Consider the following 19,742-nt stretch of genomic DNA (forward strand, 5'->3'; position numbering starts at 1 on the left):
AATGATGTTCAGTTATGCACGCAATACTTGGTCGGGAATCCTTTTGCAGAAATGACTGCTTCAATGCGGCGTGGCATGGAGGCAATCAGCCTGTGGCACTGCTGAGGTGTTATGGAGGCCCAGGATGCTTCGATAGCGGCCTTGAGCTCATCCAGAGTGTTGGGTCTTGCGTCTCTCAACTTTCTCTTCACAACATCCCACAGATTCTCTATGGGGTTCAGGTCAGGAGAGTTGGCAGGCCAATTGAGCATAGTAATACCATGGTCCGTAAACCATTTACCAGTGGTTTTGGCACTGTAAGCAGGTGCCAGGTCGTGCTGAAAAATGAAATCTTCATCTCCATAAAGCTTTTCAGCAGATGGAAGCATGAAGTGCTCCAAATTCTTCTGATAGCTAGCTGCATTAACCCTGCCCTTGATAAAACACAGTGGACCAACACCAGCAGCTGACATGGCACCCCAGACCATCACTGACTGTGGGTACTTGACACTGGACTTCAGGCATTTTGGCATTTCCCTCTCCCCAGTCTTCCTCCAGATTCTGGCACCTTGATTTCCGAATGACATGCAAAATTTGCTTTCATCCAAAAAAAGTACTTTGGACCACTGAGCAACAGTCCAGTGCTGCTTCTCTGTAGCCCAGGTCAGGTGCTTCTGCCGCTGTTTCTGGTTCAAAAGTGGCTTGACCTGGGGAATGGGGCACCTGTAGCCCATTTCCTGCACACGGTGGCTCTAGATGTTTCTACTCCAGACTCAGTCCACTGCTTCCGCAGGTCCCCCAAGGTCTGGAATCGGTCCTTCTCCACAATCTTCCTCAGGGTCCGGTCACCTCTTCTCGGTGTGCAGTGTTTTCTGCCACACTTTTTCCTTCCCACAGACTTCCCACTGAGGTGCCTTGATACAGCACTCTGGGAACAGCCTATTCGTTCAGAAATTTCTTTCTGTGTCTTACCCTCTTGGCTTGAGGGTGTCAATGATGGCCTTCTGGACAGCAGTCAGGTTGGCAGTCTTACCCATGATTGCGGTTTTGAGTAATGAACCAGGCTGGGAGTTTTTAAAAGCCTCAGGAATCTTTTGCAGGTGTTTAGAGTTAATTAGTTGATTCAAATGATTAGGTTAATAGCTCGTTTAGAGAACCTTTTCATGATATGCTAATTTTTTGAGATAGGAATTTTGGGTTTTCATGAGCTGTATGCCAAAATCATCAATATTAAAACAATAAAAGGCTTGCACTACTTCATTTGTGTGTAATGAATCTAAAATATATGAAAGTCTAATGTTTATCAGTACATTACAGAAAATAATGAACTAGCAAAGCTTCCCCTTTTGGGTGGAGCTCCGCTTTAAAGCGTAACTAAAACTTTTTTTTAATTGTTATTATTATTTTGGATAGAGTAAGGTAGGATTATAATACAACCCCCTGTCAATTTCTTTTTTTGCCATCTGTGTCCCGTGGCAAGATTTCCCTTTACTTCCTCTTTCATAGCAAAACAATTAGTGAGAGGAAATCCCTTCAAAGTGAGAGAAATACAGGGTGTCCCCATTGGAAGATTTCTCCTCTTACTGTTCTGCTGTCAACTGAAAAGTTGAGATTTTCCTCTTACTTGCTTTTTCAATGATAATGTTTTTAACAGAACAAATAGAGGTTGAATCTCCCTAACAGGGGCAAAGACAGCTGTAAAAGCTGACAGAGGTTCTAATCCCTCTCTACTCTATCCAAAACTAAAAAAAAAAGTTTTGCCTTTAGTTTTTTGGGGGTACTAAGTAGTTTTCTAGCAAAATAAAATGATTTTAACTTGTAAACAACAAGTGTCAGAAATAGGCCCGGTCCTTAGGTGGTTAAACTGAATGGGCTGTTTTACAAGATGATCATTTACAATTACTTTATTGCAAGGAATGCATTAGAGTAGTTTTAAAGGCAGAAGGTTTTTATCTTAATGCATTCTGTGCATTAGGATAAAAAGCTTTCTGTGTGAAGCAGCCACCCCAGTACCCTCTAATACTTACCTGAGCCCCATCACTGTCCAGCGATGCCCACAACTCCCTCAGCCTTCCGTGACTCTCCCTCCTGATTGGCTGAGACACAGTTTCAGCACCATTGGCTCCTGCCACTGTCAGTCAGCCAATCAGGAGAGGGCGGGCCAAACCACAGCTCCATGTCTGAATGGACACACAGAACTGCAGCTCGGCTCGGGTGCCCCTAAAGCAAACTGCTTGCTGTGGGGGCAGGAGGCAGGGGCTAGGAGCAGCGAAGAGGGACCCGAGAAGAGGACTATCTGGGCTTGCTCTGTGCAAAACCACTTCACAGGGAAGGGAAATATAAACATATGTTATTTATAAAAAAAGAAAAAAAGAAAAGAAAAAAAAAGGAAAAAAAAAAACCCACCAGACTTTACAAATCACTTTAAAGGTAAAAAATATTTAGACTTTAAAAACACTTCTGGCCTGGTACACAATGACTATTTTTTTTTTTTCATTCAACCTAATATTTGGCCCCCATGTACCAGGCTTAACTAAAATGCAAAAAAACTATAAATTTTGTATAGGGTGGAGGGGGATTAAAACACCTGCCATTTTTTTTTTTTTTTGTCGTTTGTGCCCCATTACAGGGATTAACCCTCTCTATTTTCTCCTGTTTATGGTTTATTATTTGAAGTGAAAGTAAAGGAAAATCCCAACTTTTGGGTTGACACCAGAGCAGTAATAGAGTGGAAATCCTTCAATGGAAACACCAGTCCTAGTGGCACCCCGGGATTCCCACAGTTTGGAGGGATTTCCTCTTACTTCCTGTTTTGACTATCAAACAGGAAGTGAAGAGAAATCTCCCCTTTTGGACACAAATGGAAAAAAGTGACAGGTTGTAACCCTCCATTACTTTAAATAATAATAATAATAATGATCACAGGTGCAATGCTTTACAGCAGTGGTCCTCAACTCCGGTCCTCAGGACCCACTAACAGGCCAGATTTTAAGTATTACCTTGGGGAGATGCAGACTAGAATACTGCAATCACTGAGCAGCAAATGAGATCACCTGTGATGTACTTTAGATGTCTTGCAAACCTGGCCTGTTAGTGGGTCCCGAGGACCGGAGTTGAGGACCACTGCTTTACAGGCTCCAAAAAAAAAAAAAAAAACAACATTTACAGCAAATCCTGAGCCTAATTAACAAAGGAGCGCAAGGTGCGGCTACCCCTTCTGTTTTTTGCCTAATAGAAGGCAGGCTGTTGATCATTTTGACGTTGTTAACTAAAGGGCTGCTCTGCTGTATCATCTTGGGAAGTGCAGGATGGATTGACACTGCTTAATTTTTGCAAGACTGTTCTGTGACATCTAAAGAATGTCAAAGCAGTTATAGTGAGAGGCAGAAACAAATGGTCCAGATAAAGCTCAGATACTACATGGCTTGTGATGATACATGGATTGATAAAAGGGGGTGCATTTTTAAAGAATAGGCAACCTACTCATACTAACAGCTTAACTCCCTTAAAAAAAAAAAAAACATAAAAAATAACACAAAAAGAAACTCGAGACATGACATGTTTTCTTTTCTTTAATGGGTAGCCACTTTGGACACAGCCAAATATTCTTACACTCTTACAGAAAACCCCTGAACATTCTTGTTAAAAAAAAAAAAAATGAAAAAAAAAAAAAAAAGGACTGTGGTATACAATCATACTCAAGGGATTTCTAAGATATGTAGTGCAGGCCAAGGCAAAAATTCTTCTTTCTTCTTTTTTGTAAACATCTGAGCGTCAGTAAGAAACCAACAGTAAATTGAGCAACCAAACTCAAGATCTTCGAGACCTCATGCAGTCATTGACACTGTTCTGTGCAAGCAGCCATTTCAGTCATTGACACGGTTCTGTGCAAGCAGCTATTTTAATCCACAGGATTGGGCTGCTTAAAGGCTACATCAGATTATCAGTCAGCATTGAAGAACACACTGCAGAATACATCAAAAGCAGGCTTTGCAGATGTAGCATCTACGCAAAAACTATACAGCCAGGTCTTAGCCCAAAACTCTTCCAAGCATGCTCCACTAAAGTTAGGCATTTATATTAAAAAAATAAATCAAAGGAATCTGATTTATACCCCAAAACGAAAAAAAAAAAAAAAAATAAAAAAAATAAAAAATTAGTTGCAAACCTCAAAAATGATTGTTACTCCTGTACCCACTTCCCGAGGATATTCTTGTCATTGTAAATAAAAAGTACGAAAATACCACTTTAATTATCTTCTTTTTAACCCACATAAGAAACTGCATTGTATAATCCTTTTTCTGGAAAAGAAGAGTTCACATTTCAGAATTTGTTCTCCCAGCATGCCTGGCTAGTAGAATCTCTTGTTTCTTTCTTGACGTTTTTGAAAGACTACGGCTCCGACTACAGCACAAACAATAATACCCAAGAGAGCAGCGAGAAGTAGCAAGAACACTTTCCAGCCAGTTAGAGGACTACTGCGAAAGTTGCCAGTTGGATCGTCAACATTATCTGGAAGATATGTGTACATTAAAGAACATATTTAAATGTATAACCAACTTGTATGAACATTTGTAGCAGCATGCATCAAACACTGAAATATTGAATGAAACCATTAAATCCCTTTATTTGCAATTAATTAAACCGCAGTAGCAGATTAGATAGGATAGATAGGATAGATAGGATAGATAGGATAGATAGGATAGATAAGATAGATAGAGAGAGAGAGAGAGAGAGAGAGAGAGAGAGAGAGAGATAGATATATATATATATATATATATATATATATATATATATATATATGAGATATATAGAGATACCAAATTTTTATTGTGAAAAGTTCTTTAAAGAGACTATCAGAGAGTTCTAGCACTTTGTCAGAATGGCCTGATGGTCTTTAACCCAGGGAATGATACTATATGAGGGTAAAGCTAGATAGAACATACCCATGGTGAGCCAAAACACAAGTATTATAGCCTATACATATACACACACGCATAAACACATTTTTTCCTTTCATTTCTATTTTAACCACTTTAAAGGCCAGGCTTTTTCTGCATTTTTTGCTAGAAAATTACTTATAACCCCCAAAACAGATTTTGTTGTTTTTTGTTTCTATTTAACAGAGACCCTAGGGAATAAAAATCGTGATTGTTGCAATTTTTTATGTCACATGGAATCTGCGTAGGGGTTTTGCAAATGCAATTTTTATGGAAAAATTACACTTTAATTAACTTTTTAAGAAAAAACACAATCCATACCAATTTTTTTTTTGTAAAATGTGAAAGCTGATGTCAATAGATATCTAACACGTCACGCATTAAAATTGCGCATGCTCGTGGAATGACAATCTAAGGTACTTAAAAATCTCCATAGGGTTACAGAGGTTAAAGAGCTAGAATTATTGATCTAGTTTGCGGTGATACCCCATGTGTGGTGCGAATACATATGCCCGCACGACTTGCATACGCGTTCGCTTCTGCAAACTTTTAATTTTTATAATCCCTTTAATTTTGTTTTTTGATCACTTTTATTCCTATTACAGGGAATGTAAACATCTCTTGTAATAGAAATAAGGATGACAGATCCTCTTCATGGAGGGACCAGAGATCAAAAAAGACCCTAAATTGCTCCTTTACCTTTAAAAGCAAAAGACTTAATAAAAAAAAAAAGCCTGAACGTCGCTCTGGTCCTCCAAGGCCATAGAGGCGATCAAAGAGGATCTACCCTTTGATTGCCTCCAGGACTATCTGGCTGCACTGTCAGATCGTTTCTCGGGCAAATAGGCGGAATTGGTCAGCCTAAAAAAAACACTGGTGAGCAGCAGGGGGGGCTTCTGAAAGCATTTTCATGGGCCCCTCAAAATGCTTTAATGAGAAAGCCAGCCATCACCTGTAAAAAAAAAAAAAAAAAAAAAGCACTATACCGGGGTTACGGTTGATATTTAAAGTTTCTTTAGCCATATTCCCAGTAAAAAAAAAAACTTCAAAGCCACAGCGTATATACAGGTGCATCTCAAAAAATGAGATCATCAAAAAGCTATTTTAGTAATTCAGCTCAAAAAGTAATATTCATATTATACAGATTCATTACACATAGATATAATTCAAGCATTTCTTTCTTTTAATTTAGTATCTCAGAAATAACAGTATCTCAGGTGTCGCACACTAATCAGCTAATTAATTTAAAACACCTGTAAAGATTTCCTGAGCCTTTAAATGGTCTCTTAGTCTGGTTCAGTAGGTTACATCCTCCACAAGAAGAGTAAAGGACGCACACGATACGAAAATCGAAGTAAAATTTCGTCCGAACGATCTGACGATTTTTGGATTGTTATGGTGCTTTCGACAGCCGATTACGAATTTTCGGATGACAAAATCTGGATGTGCAGGCTATAAAATTTTTATCGTACCTCAACACAACGTCCGATTTTCGTTTAACCGCTTCCATACAGAGCAGTTTGACACCCTTCCTGCCCAGACCAATTTTCAGCTTTCAGCACTCTCACACTTTGAATGACAATTGCTCAGTCATGCTACACTATAACCAAACAAAATTTTTATCATTTTTTTCACACAAATAGAGCTTTCTTTTGGTGGTATTTGATCACAACTGGGGTTTTTTTTTTTCGTGATATATGCAAAAAAAGAGCAAAAATTTTGAAAAAAAAAACACTTTTTTTTAGTTTCAATTATGAAATTTTGCAAAAAATAAATTTTTCTTCATACATTTGGGCCAAAATGTATACTGCTACATGTCTCTGGTAAAATTAACCCAAATTAGTGTATATTATTTAGTCTGTGTGAAAGTTATTGAGTCTAGAAGCTATGGTACCAATTACTGAAAATTGATCACACCAGATGTACTGACTGCCTATCTCCTTTCTTGAGGCCCTGAAATGTCAGGACAGTACAAATACCGACCAAATGACCCCTTTTTGTAAAGTAGACAGTCCAAGGTATTTAGTAAGAGGCATGGTGAGTTTTTTGAAGTTGTAATTTTTTCCCACAATTCTTGGGAAAATGAAGAAAAAATTTTTTTTTTCTTTTTTTTCCCACAAAGTTGTCAATTTATAAGCTATTTCTAACACATAGCATGTACACAGCAAAAATTACACCCAAAAATACATTCTGCTACTCCTTCCGAGTATGGCGATACCACATGTGTGAGACTTTTACACAGCCTGGCCACAAAAAGAGACTCCACGTCCAAGAAGCACATTCAGGCGTTCTAGGAGCATAAATACACATAAAACTTTCTTACTACCTATCACACTTTTCAAGGCCCTAGAGCACCAATACAATGGAAAAGTCCACAAAATGACCCCATTTTGGAAAGCAAACACTCCAACGTATATTCTATGAGGCATAATGGGTCGTTTGAACATATCATTTTTTTCCACAGGTTTTTGGAAAATGTGGGAAAAAAATGAAAACTTTTTTTTTTTACACAAAGTTGTCAATTTATAGGATATTCCTAACACATAGCATGTACACAGCAAAAATGACACCCCAAAATACATTCTGCCACTCCTCCTGAGTATGGCAATACCACATGTGTGAGACTTTTTCACAGCCTAGCCATATAGAGGGGCCGAACATCCAAGGAGCATCATCATGCATCCTAGCCACTTGCCTAGGCCTATTTTTGACATTTGGTGTTTACAAGCTAAAATCAGTTGTTTTGCTAGAAAACTGCTTAGAACCCCCAAACATTATATATTTTTTTTTAGCAGAGACCCTAGAGAATAAAATGGAGATTATTGCAATATTTTTTATCACACCGTATTTGCGTAGCGGTCTTCCAAACGCAATTTTTTTGGAAAAAATTCACTTTTTTTAATTAAAAAATAAGAAACCAGTAAAGTTAGCCCAATTTTTTTCCATAATGTGAAAGATAATGTTAAGCCGAGTAAATAGATACCCAACATGTCATGTTTCAAAATTGCGCACGCTCACGGAATGGTGACAAACTTTGGTACTTAAAAATCCCCATAGGCGACAATTTAAAAATTTCTACAGGTTGCCATCTTTGAGTTACAGAGGAGGTCTAGGGCTCAAATTATTCCCCTTGCTCTAACGATCGCGGCGATACCTCACATGTGTGGTTTGAACACCGTTTACATATGTGGGCGGGGTTTCTGTATGCGTTCGCTTCTGCGCGCGAGCTAACGGGGACAGGGCGCTTTAATTTTTTTTTTTTTTTTTTTTTACTATTTATTTTATTTATTATTTTTTATTTTTACACTGTTTAAAAAAAAAAAAAAAAATTGATCATTTTTATTTCTATTAAAAGAAATGTAAATATTCCTCGTAATAGAAATAGGCACGACAGGACCTCTTTTTTGTGAGATCTGGGGTCAAAAAGTCCTCAGATCTCACAAGTACACTAAAAGATAGAAAAAAAAAAAAAAAAAAAATAATTATAATATAAAATGAAAAAAAAAAAAAAAAGGACCTTTAAACCGGTTGCTAGGCAACAACATTTTCCGTAGCTCCGGTCCTCCAAGACCATAGAGTCAAGTGAGGGCAAGCTTGCCCTCACTCGACATCCTGTCTGTGAGGATTCGGGACCGGATCGTTTTCCCCTCTGCCGGCGGGTCCGGTAAGCGGGGAAAAGGACCGGAACGCGTCGGGAGGGGGGGGGGGCGCCTCTTCCGCCATCCCGGAAGGGTGATCCCACGGCGAATCCGCCGCTGGGACCACCCTTATCGGAAAGCCAACCGTCCACCGTTTAAAAAAATACCAGGGTTATGGCAGCTATCTGCTGCCATAACACCAGTATTTAGGTTTAAACGGAGGACGTATATAAACCTTTTTGGACTTGGACATGGTGGCTGTATGAAGGGTGACAGGTACTCGGGTACTTTGTTGGGCAGGTGACAGGTACTCTGGTACTGATGAGCAGGTGGCAGGTACTCGGGTACTCCGATAGGCAGGTGACAGGTACTCGGGTACTCTGATGGGCAGGTGACAGGCAGGTGATAGGTACTGATGAGTAGTACTCACTGACTGATAGGTGATAGGTGATACTGTACTGATGGGTACTGATGATCAGTACTGATACGTGATAGGTACTGATGAGTACTGATGAGTAGTGATGGGTACTGATGAGCAGGCGGCAAGTACTTGGGTACTTCAGGCGTCAGGTACTCTGATGAGCAGGTGGAAGGTACTCGGGTACTCTGATGGGTAGGTGACAGGTACTCAGGTACTCTGATGACGGGTACTCCGTTGACAGGTACTCAAAGTACCTGAGTACCTGTCATCAGAGTACCCGAGTACCTGTCATCAGAGTACCCGAGTACCCGTCATCAGAGTACCCGAGTACCCGTCATCAGAGTACCCGAGTACCTGTCATCAGAGTACCCGAGTACCTGTCATCAGAGTACCCGAGTACCTGTCATCAGAGTACCGGAGTACCCGTCATCAGAGTACCCGAGTACCTGTCATCAGAGTACCCGAGTACCTGTCATCAGAGTACCCGAGTACCTGTCATCAGAGTACCCGAGTACCCGTCATCAGAGTACCCGAGTACCCGTCATCAGAGTACCCGAGTACCCGTCAGAGTACCCGAGTACCTGTCATCAGAGTATCCGTCATCAGAGTACCTGAGTACCTGTCATCAGAGTACCCGAATACCTGTCACCAGCCCATCAGAGTACCCGAGTACCTGTCATCTGAGTACCTGATGACAGGTACTCGGGTACTTTGATGGGCTAGTGACAGGTACTCTTTATTGGGGGGGGGGGGGCAATCAGTGTGTTTGGGGTGCACTGTACTTGGTAACTAGCTGTTACCACAATCTCCTCCTCACACAGGATCAGTGTGTGAGGAGGAGAACACGGTGACAGCTAGTTACCGTGTTCTCTGTTGACATTTGTGACCGGCTGTGATTGGACACAGCCGGTCACGTGGTAAAGAGCCAATTTCATTGGCTCTTTACCTAGATCGGGGATCGACTCTGTCCGAGGGACGAGCCTCGTCCCCGATCGCTGCTCTGCGCGCCCCCGGGGGCGCGCATTGCAGAGAGAACGAGCGGCTCGTGCTGGAGCCGCTCATGTGATCGGCTGTGATTGACACAGCCGATCACGTGGTAAACAGCCAATTTCTATTGGCTGTTTACCTTGATCAGTGATGGGCTATGTCCGAGGGACGAGCCTCATCCCTGATCGCGCCGCTGCGCGCCGCCGGGGGCGCGCAGTAGCAGCTAGAACGGGCCGACGTCATATGACGGCGGCCCGGATCTAGACAACCACTTTGCCGACGTCATTTTACATGACTCGGTATGGAAGTGGTTAATTAGTACAGTTTTCGTCCAAAAAAAAATCGTAAGAGCAAGACTAGGCATGCTCAGAAACGAAAGAACATATACAAAACAATTCAACACATGACATCGCTTCTGGAGTTGAATTCTGTCGTATGGTCATTTTTGTATGAAAGTAACCTCTTCACTTTCGATATGAGACTAGCATGCAACAGAAAACGGACGCAAGATGGTTCAATAATCTGATCGTGTGTTACGAGGCTTAAGCCCCGTACACACACGCAGATCGTCGTCATACAAACGTCGGCGGACGAAAGATCTGCCGATTGTATGCGTGTTAGTATGGTGCCTCCGACAGATGTCTGCACACAATCTGCGGACAAGAGTCTTTCTTGCAAACATGAAAATTTTTGTCTGCAGACACCAGAACGGACGATTGTTCGCCTGTCAGTACAGAAATCAGCCGACAGACTGCAGATTTGCAAGACTGGGCATGCTCAGAAAATAAAAAACACAGGGAAAGTTAACCATTACATGACATCACTTCTGCAGTCAGCTGAAGTCTGCGGACAAAATTCTTGTGCTGTCCTTGTGCTGTCTTTGCACTTTTCAACAGACACCGACATCCCGGGGAGAAAAGACGAACATTTGTATGACGACGATCTGCGTGTGTGTACGGGGCTTTAAGTCACAAAAGATCATTGCCAAAGAAGCTGGCTGTTCACAGATTGCTGTATCCAAGCACATTAATGGAAAGTTGAGTGCAAGGAAAAAAGTGTGGTAGAAAAAGATGCACAACCAACAGGGATAACCGCAGCCTTGAGAGGATTGGAAAGCAAAAGCCATTCAAGAATTTGGGGGAAATTCAAAAGGAGTGGACTACAGCTGGTGTCAGTGCTTCAAGAGCCACCACACAAATGTGTATCCAGGCTACAACTGTCGCATTCCTTGTGGCAAGCCACTCCTGAACCAGAGACAATGTCAGAAGCGCCTTACCTGGGCTATGGAGAAAAAGTACTAGACTGTTGCTCAGTGGTCCAAAGTCCTCTTTTTGGATGAAAGTAAATTTTGCATTTTTGTTTGCAAAATCAAGGTCCCAGAGTCTGGAGAGGCACATAATCCAAATTGCATGAGGTCCAGTGTGAAGTTTCCACAGTCAGTGATGATTTAGGGAGCCATGACATCTGCTGGTGTTGGTCCACTGTGTTTTATCAAGTCCAAAGTCAGTGCAGCCCTCTACCAGGAAATTCTAGAGCACTTCATGCTTCCCTCTGCTGACCAGCTTTATGGAGATGCTGATTTCATTTTCCAGCACGACTTGACACCTGCCTACACTGCTAAAGTACCAATATCTGGTTTAAGGATCATGGTATCACTGTGCTCCATTGGCCAGCAAACTCACCTGACCTAAACCCCATAGAGAATCTGTGGGGTACTGTCAAAAGGAAGATGAGAGACACCAGACCCAACAACGCAGACAAGCTGAAGGCCGCTATCAAAGCAACCTGGGCTTCCAATAACACCTCAGCAGTGTCACAGGCTGATCGCCTCTATGCCACACTGCATTGATCCAGTAATTCATGCAAAAAGAGCCCCTACCAAGTATTGAGTGCATACTATATTGTACATGGACATTTTTCAGTAAGCCAACATTTCTGTATTTAAAATACTGTACTTTTTTTGGTCTTGTGTAATCTATTTTTCTGAGATAATACATTTTGGGTTTTCACTAGCTCTAAGCCTTTATCAAAACTAAAAGTAAAAAAATGCTTGAAATATATCACTCTGTGTGTAATAAATGTATATAATCTACAAGTTCCACTTTCTGAATGTAATAATTGAAATAAAATAACTTTTTGATAAGATTATAATTGTTTTTAGATGCACATGTAAACGTATTGCGCTCTTGAAGTGGTTAAACTGAATTGGTTTTACAAGGTAAGAGTTCCCATATACTTTACCAACCACCTGGTGTATTTTATTTTGAAGCTAGAATGGTGGGTTTTGCAACACATTAAATTACACCAAATACTAGATTTTCAGTACCGAGAAGATATATAAATACATGTCAATAAAAAAAAAAAATTCACATAGTATGCTCACCTTTTGGAGACTTTAACAGGCTAACACTGGGCTCTATTTTAGTCCAGTCAATGTTATCATCATCAGGCGAATGTTCAACCATGAGCTGGTAAACCTTCATGGAGATAATATCGTGATTATCTATAGAATATAAAATAGAAAAGAAAAAAAAAAAAAAAAAAAAAGATGCCTTCAGTACTGTATATGTTCCAAAGTAAGCAATTAACTTTCTGTGTTTAAGTACAATCTTTCTAACCTGACAAGTCTCCAGTTGCAGCAGTTGCTCCAAAATAGTATCCTGTTGGCAATCTAACGCCTGAAATGTCAACGCAATTCTTCCATTCATTTTTACCTTCGATGTCTGTCATCACCTTTATGAAATACAGAAATATTACAATTAAAAAAAACATAAGTCATTTTTTTTTATCCAGCTAAACATGATACCATTTTAGAGCTGACTTTTTTTTTTTTTTTTTTTTAATTAAACAAGAAGGAGTGCCGACATTTTTATTCATTTTTGCAGTTTTGGGGCAAAGGTTTTTAACCACTTTTCAGGTTTTTATTGCAGCCATTTGTATTGCAATCCATGTCCCCTTTGGAGAAAGTCAGAGGTTCCATACTATACTAATTGTTGGAAAAAACAAAATCGTACCAAATGACCTGTACAATTTATAGAGAACTGTCCTGTACTTGTTGAGACAGAGAAAAGCAATACGAAGATCACAAACTAGTGATAAGGTAAACTCTGACATCCAACAACCTTAATAATGCATATATCTCAACACGTACGAAAGCAAACTTTATTGAACAAATATCTCACCGTAAGACGCCCACGGGAATAGCGTATGGCTAGAAACGTGTCATGGTTGGCATTGCGAAGATCAGCTGTGCAACCCGCCAATTCAGCTGTGCGACCATCTTTGCTGTGATCATACTCTAAGGACCCGTTGTTCACCATAACCGAGATATAAGGATAGACACGCTGCAAGCAGAGAGTTTGGACAAAAATAAGGCCGACCTCATTTTTACAATACAAATGATACCAAGCTGCTTGTGAAGTAGCTTTAACTAGTTCAATTTATATAATAGCAAGTTCTAATAATACACTGCTCAAATAAAAATGACAGCAACACTTTTTAATAAGAGTACAGCATCAAATTAATTAAACTCCTGGGATATTGTTCTGTCAGTTAAGAAGCGGAAGGGGTTGTTATTCCGTTTCAGCTGCTTTGGTGTTAATGAAATTGACAGTTGCACTAGATGGGCAACAATGAGGCAACCCCCAAAGCAGGAATTGTTTTACAGGTGGAGGCCACTGAATTTTCTTTTCCTTACTCGCTTTTTTCTGACTGTTTTTCTCTAGTTTTGCATTTGGCTAGGGTCAATGTTACTACCGATAGCATAAGGTGATACCTGAACCCTATAGGAGGATTCACAGGCAGTCCAGTATCATGCCATTTCAGCACAGGATTGCACCTGGATACTTTTCCAGTGCCCTGCCTGTGCTTTGTGCCTGGAAAATTTTGAACAACCATGGCGTCCAAAAAAGCGTTTTTTTTTTTGTGCAAAATCGCTTTTAGAAGAACTGGAAAACAGCGACAGAGAAACGGAGTTACTTAAAATTCGTCATCAGGTACGGAAAGTGGCAACAGCGACGATTCTGATGTCTCTTTCTGGCACATAGCTTGTGGAATTTGGGAAGTATATCAAATGATTCTTCAGAATTTCCAACGGAGCCATGTGCCAGAAAAAGACATCAGAATCGTCGCTGTCGCCACTTTCCGTACCTGATGACGAATTTTCCCACGAATCGCTATCGCTCAGTTCTTCAAGTAACTCAGTTTCGCCGACGCTGTTTTCCAGTTCGTCTAAAAGCACTTTTGCGCAAAAAGAATGCTTTTTGGACGCCATGGTCGTTCTCAATTTTCCAGGCACAAAGAACTGGAAAAGCACAGGCAGGGCACTGGAAAAGTCACCATGTGCAATCCTGTGGTGAAATGGCATGATACAGTGTAATCTGCTAGGATCACAGCTTTGTATAATGTCATTTAGTGTTTTTACACTTGAATTCGCCGCCAGTTCCACCCCCCTGCGTCGCAACGCTCGCAGGAAAGGGAACCGGAAGACAGGTGCCGGCATCGACCGAGCACACAGCGGAAGGACGGCCGGGGATCGCAGGGGAAGGGGAGTTTTAAAATGTAAAAACAGATTTCTATGCAAAACAATGTACCGCTTTTAGCACAGAAATCTGGACATAATCAGACCGCCAGGGAGGTTAATGAGAAAGGACCTTATTTAAAAAGGTTTTTTTTCCCCCCAACAGAACCTTCAGCCCTGTACTAGTGAGGCCAAAAAAGGGAAGAAAAATGTAAGTTTACCGAGTCCTTTCTCCTTTTGGTGAAGTTTACATGCATACACTTCTCAAAAAGCATTGCCTAAAGTGAACTTGGTAATCCACTGAAAGCAGTGTGAAGCATTGTGGAAGGAAGTAAATGCATAAAAGATTAGAAAAGATTAAGCAGTATACAGTAATATTACTGACCTCTGTTGTTTCATCGTTGGGATAGGTGTCAACAAAGACTGCCAGACCATGAAATTTATCATGGTTTCCAAACACAGGACCTTAAAGAGGTTATGGAAAGTTATTAGTGACCGTCAACAAAGCAGGTAAGAGAAAAAGAAAAACAGATAAAGACAATAATGATCTACCTCGCTCCAACCTATCCTTTGCATACCAAAGTGCAAAGCCATCTCCATGAAGGTTCTTCTTTCCTGCTCCATGTATCCGGAAATGGACATGTAGCTCCCAGTCCTTCAAGAAGCAAGGCTGAAAAGAAAAGACCAAAACAATTATTGCAACATATGTTTTTTTTTTTTTTTTTTTTTTTTTTTTTTTAGATACAGCGACTCAGGCGTTCTGTAACACTTAAACTTACTATTCTATTCCAGATAGAACCCTCTTTACTCCGCTCATCAGGAGTTAAACGGACGTATTGACTTGTCAGCATTGTACTACCCATAAAATCCCATAATGGCATTGAACTAGAACCCACACCTAGAGAAAAAAAAATAAAGAAACATGTTAAAACAGAAAACAAAAATAAAGTCAGTGCACTGCCTATATGCATGTGGGTAGGGGCACAAAAGTGAAGATATTTTATAACAGTGGAAAAAACGTAATCCTTAAAGTCCACAGGTAACATTTTCACTTGCCACCTAACCTGAAACAAGTGCATGCAAGCTGCAATAACTTACCATATAGTTAAATTAGGGATGCACATTTGACCTACTAGAGCACAGAAGAGGTGTGGGGTTGGGAGAATGGGTTGCAAAAATATTCTTAACCACTTGCCAACCAAGCATTTTCTGGCACTAACATAATAGTTACCCCATTGCTGAGTAAATAGATACCTAACATGCAACGCTTAAAAAAAATTGTGCCCCCTTGTGGAATGGGGACAAACTAAGATAATTAAAAATCTTCATAGACAGTGCTTTAAACACGTTTACAGGTTACCTGTTTAGAGTTACAAAGGAGGTCCAGCGCTTGAATTATTGCTCTTGTTCAAACGTTCGTGACATTCCTTGTAGTAGAAATAACCATGACCAGTTCTCTTAATGGAAAGATCTGGGGTCAAAATTTTTTTTTTTGATCTTTCGCTTAAAAAAAAAAAATAATGTTTCTTCCAGCCTGGACCGGAAGTGACGTAATGACATTTCTCCGGTCTCGCAAGGCCATAAAGTCAAAGGGTGTTAACTCTTTGGGAGCATCGGGCCACACCATCTGATTGTTTCTCATGCGAACCAGCGGAAACGGTAAGCGGCGAGAGGGGGACATCCCCTCCCACCGCTTTAAAAATTGTTCCAGTGGCTCGTAAACCGCTCGGACCGGTTTCATGAAAAAAAAAAAAACAGTACTGGGTTTATAGCTGGTATCTTTGGTTAAAGTCCAACTCCAGGCACATAGCTTTTTGTCATTTCTGGTGTCTAAACTTACGAATAGTTCACTTGTAAAGGGGCCTGTACAATTTCACTGTACCTTGCATTTTAATGCAAGTTCCACTTTCAACCTAAAGCTTTACAATAAAAATATTACTTTAAAACTAGTTATACATTGGATGGTGTAAAAAATGATATTCTTAGGACAGACAGGACACAATATACAACCACACAGGCACCCGAATCTACTGGGAGTGGCTGTGCTATTCTTTTGTTCTACAATAGCCCAAGTGTTACAGCTCCTCAAGGCAGGGTGTCACCGAGAAAGCTCTACAAATGGAGATTTGCATGCACAATCCATAAGTGCAGACAACCTAACAAAGCCAGATAAACCAGGCTAGAATAGGAAACCCTTACAAAATTGCAATGACCTAAATCTCTGGAATTTTACAATTTTCTTTTTTTTTTTTTTTTTTTTTTTACATTTTTTCAGTTACTTTTTAGTTTCTTGCATTGGCAAAAAATGTCAAACATCCCAAGCATCTTCAGAAGGGGAGGAGGGGTTTTCTGAGCCAAGCACACTCTCTTGCATGCATTCTTGAGCTGTAAATGCTACATAAATGATTTGCCCTTACTCAAGATGGCCTTGGCCAGTAGTAGGGAGGTGTTTTTAAAGTGATTTCTAAACAAAATAAAGCCTGGAGACAGGGATCGATGGAGAAGTTTGCCTTGAATATTAAAAATGAATTAAATAATGTTCTTGGCTTGTAGTGCTCAGATGCACTGAATATCCCCTTTAACCACTTTAGGACTGCAATATATATATATATATATATATATATATATATACACACACACTGCGGCTTTGAAGTGGTTTACTGGGATTATGGCTTAAGATATCAAACATAACCCCAGGTATCATTTGTTACAGCCAGCGGCTGGCTTTTTCATAAAAGCATTCTGAGCGCCCAGGAGCCACTGAAACGCTTTCAGAAGTCCCCTCCCGCCTGTGTTTCTTGGCTTACAGTTTCTGCCAGTACACCCGATAAACGATCCGACGGTGTGGCTGGCTGATCACAGAGGCGATCAAAGAGTGAATAATTAACTCCAGAGGGGGATCGGAGGACTAAGTGAGTAGGCTCTCCAATCCCCTAGATAAAAACAAGTAGTAAACCCATGCAATGCAGGCACAGTCCCACTGCAGAGTTCAGCTTTAAATCAGTATTAAAGAAGAACTATAGGCAAAACTTTTTTTTTTTTTCCATTTTGACTAGAGTAAAGGAGGATATTAACCCTATTTTTTTTTTTTTTTTTCGTCATCTGTGTCCAATTGCAAAGATTCCCCTTCACTTCTTGTCCCATAGCCAAAAAGTGGGAGGAAATCCCTGCAAATTAAGGGAATCCCTTATTGTGACACCTCTTACTCTCCTGAACAGTGTACACCAGTGTAAGGTAGGAGACTGCTACCTACTGTGCGTGTGCGGTGTGGGGGGCGGGGGGAGGTGACAGATGACATGGGTTTGGGGGGGGGCACAGGACACTGCTATTGGGGGAAGGGGTGATGTGAAGGGAGGCAGAGGGCACTACTATTTGGGCAGTGGTGGGAGTGGGCACAGGACACTACAGTTGGGGGGTGATGTGAAGGGGGACAGATGACACTGCTTTTGCGGGCACAGGACACTACAGAAAAGAGTATGTGAAGGGGGGCAGAGAACTGTACATGAGCAGGGTTTAAAAAAAGGGGGCAGAGGACACTACAGGGGAGGGGGCTGATGTGAAGGGGGGCAGAGGACACTGCTGGGGTGGGTGGATGTGAAGGGAGCAGAAGACACTGCTATGAGAAGGGGGAGCAGAAGACACTACAGTGGGGGGGGGGGGCTGTGAAGGGGGGGCAGGACACTGGTATGTGGAGAAAGAAAGAAGGCATTACTGTACAGGAGGGGCAGGACACTATGCTGTGTTTGGGGGATGATTTTTTTTTTTTTAAGGCATTTCCCTCCCCCCCACCCAGGATCTTTGATTTCCTCCATGTTGTGAAGGCAGATCTCAACCTCTGGAAGGTTGCCTACCCCTGGGCTACAATCACACATCACATTACGCAATAAAATTGCGAGCGGTAACGCTTGTTCCCGCTATGCAAAAGTGTGAATGGAGCCTCAGTTCCCAGGATCCTCGCATTGCTACCCTGAACCTCCAGACAGGTGGTGTGCACTGCTCATATCATGTAACAGTCAGGAAATCTAAGGAATTGAAACTACATTTCCCATGATTCCCTGCACTGCGCATACCTATATGCATGCGCCCAAACATTTAGCTTGTGCCAGTTATTTATATAGCGCTGTCAATTTATGCAGTGCTTTAAATAGACATTGTACATTCACATCAGTTCCTACTCAAGGAGCTTACAATCTAAGGACCCTAACTCACATTCTTACATACACATAGGACCAATATAGACAGGATCCAATTAATCTACTAGCATGTCTTTGGAATGTGGGAGGAAACCCAAGCAGGCACAGGGAGAACAAGCAAACTCCAGGCAGGTAGTGCCGTGGCTGGGATTCAAACCAGCGATCCTTTTGCTGCTATGGAAAAGTGCTAACCACTTCAGCCATGAGCAAGTAAAAGTAAGGGTGGCTCCTGGGCAAGGGGACGGAGCCACTGTCTAGGTGGAAAGTAATTGGGCTTCATTTGGGATGAGGTAAATAAAGAAAAAGGGAACAGCAGAAACACAAGTACCAAAGGAATATAAAATAGATGAATATTTACATGGAGAGTTTCAGTGACAATGGTAAAGCCTCTTTATTGCCCCTGACTCCATACAAGTGCCCCCAGGATCCTGAATTCCACATGAATATGTCCACCCCCTTTATAAGCAGAGCCCTGAACCGTCCCATGTCTTTCTCACCTTGGTAAGGTTTGATGAGAGAATGCTCCCTCTTCACATGCTCACTGTTCCCATCGGTCAGGTCTCCGACGGCCCCAATAATGGACAGACTAAAGAGAGACTGGAGAAACAGCAAGCTACAGATGTAAAGAGCCGCCATCACTACCCACTACTAGCGAGAGTCTACTTCCGCTTACATCACATCCGCCTCTCGTTCGCCCTCACATACCGTTCACTTTGTATTCTGGAAAGAAAAATGAGAACTGCAATTCACAGCCAAAAGCAATTAGGGTGTATAAAAAATAACCACCCAGAACGAAAGTGTACGATTTTATTCACAGAATTTGACATAAACCATGCTACAGGAAAATCTTGCCAGGGTCAAACATGGCCGCGGGATACTCTACGATGCTTTAAACAACGATACTACTCTGAAATTGCAAGAGAATAAAGTTTTCCCGATCCCGCTGTTTCGCAACCGGTGCCATTTTGTCGGAGAATATGCCTTAGCTTTCAACGGGGATTGCGCTCATGGAAAATGGCGACAGCTGTAGAACTTACTCTCCGACTAGGACCCATTTTTGTTAAG

At 41.3% G+C, this 19,742-nt stretch overlaps 1 protein-coding gene across 1 annotated transcript; it reads right to left on the minus strand.

The window, feature by feature from the left end:
- Nucleotides 1-3,536: 3,536 nt before the first annotated feature.
- Nucleotides 3,537-19,341, minus strand: LMAN2 (lectin, mannose binding 2). The gene is made up of 8 exons (XM_082254863.1): nt 19,175-19,341; nt 15,264-15,382; nt 15,037-15,154; nt 14,870-14,949; nt 13,148-13,309; nt 12,584-12,698; nt 12,349-12,468; nt 3,537-4,491 (listed from the first exon to the last, which is right to left on the minus strand). Exons 1-8 carry the CDS (start codon nt 19,311-19,313, stop codon nt 4,331-4,333), a joined length of 1,014 nt encoding a protein of 337 aa, XP_082110989.1. The 5' UTR covers nt 19,314-19,341; the 3' UTR covers nt 3,537-4,330.
- Between the last annotated feature and the right edge of the window lie 401 nt (nt 19,342-19,742).

Source organism: Pelophylax lessonae (assembly GCF_965119305.1).
Source record: "Pelophylax lessonae genome assembly, chromosome: 4".
NCBI classification, from domain to species: domain Eukaryota; kingdom Metazoa; phylum Chordata; class Amphibia; order Anura; family Ranidae; genus Pelophylax; species Pelophylax lessonae.

Excerpts from the sequence above, each read along its gene's own strand:
- LMAN2 (XM_082254863.1), bottom strand. The coding sequence starts at position 19,313 with ATGGCGGCTCTTTACATCTGTAGCTTGCTGTTTCTCCAGTCTCTCTTT. Across the intron at positions 14,950-15,036 it reads AAAGGATAGGTTGGAGCGAG|GTCCTGTGTTTGGAAACCAT; the intron begins GTAGATCATTAT and ends AACCTCTTTAAG. Across the intron at positions 12,469-12,583 it reads TGCAACTGGAGACTTGTCAG|ATAATCACGATATTATCTCC; the intron begins GTTAGAAAGATT and ends TATATTCTATAG.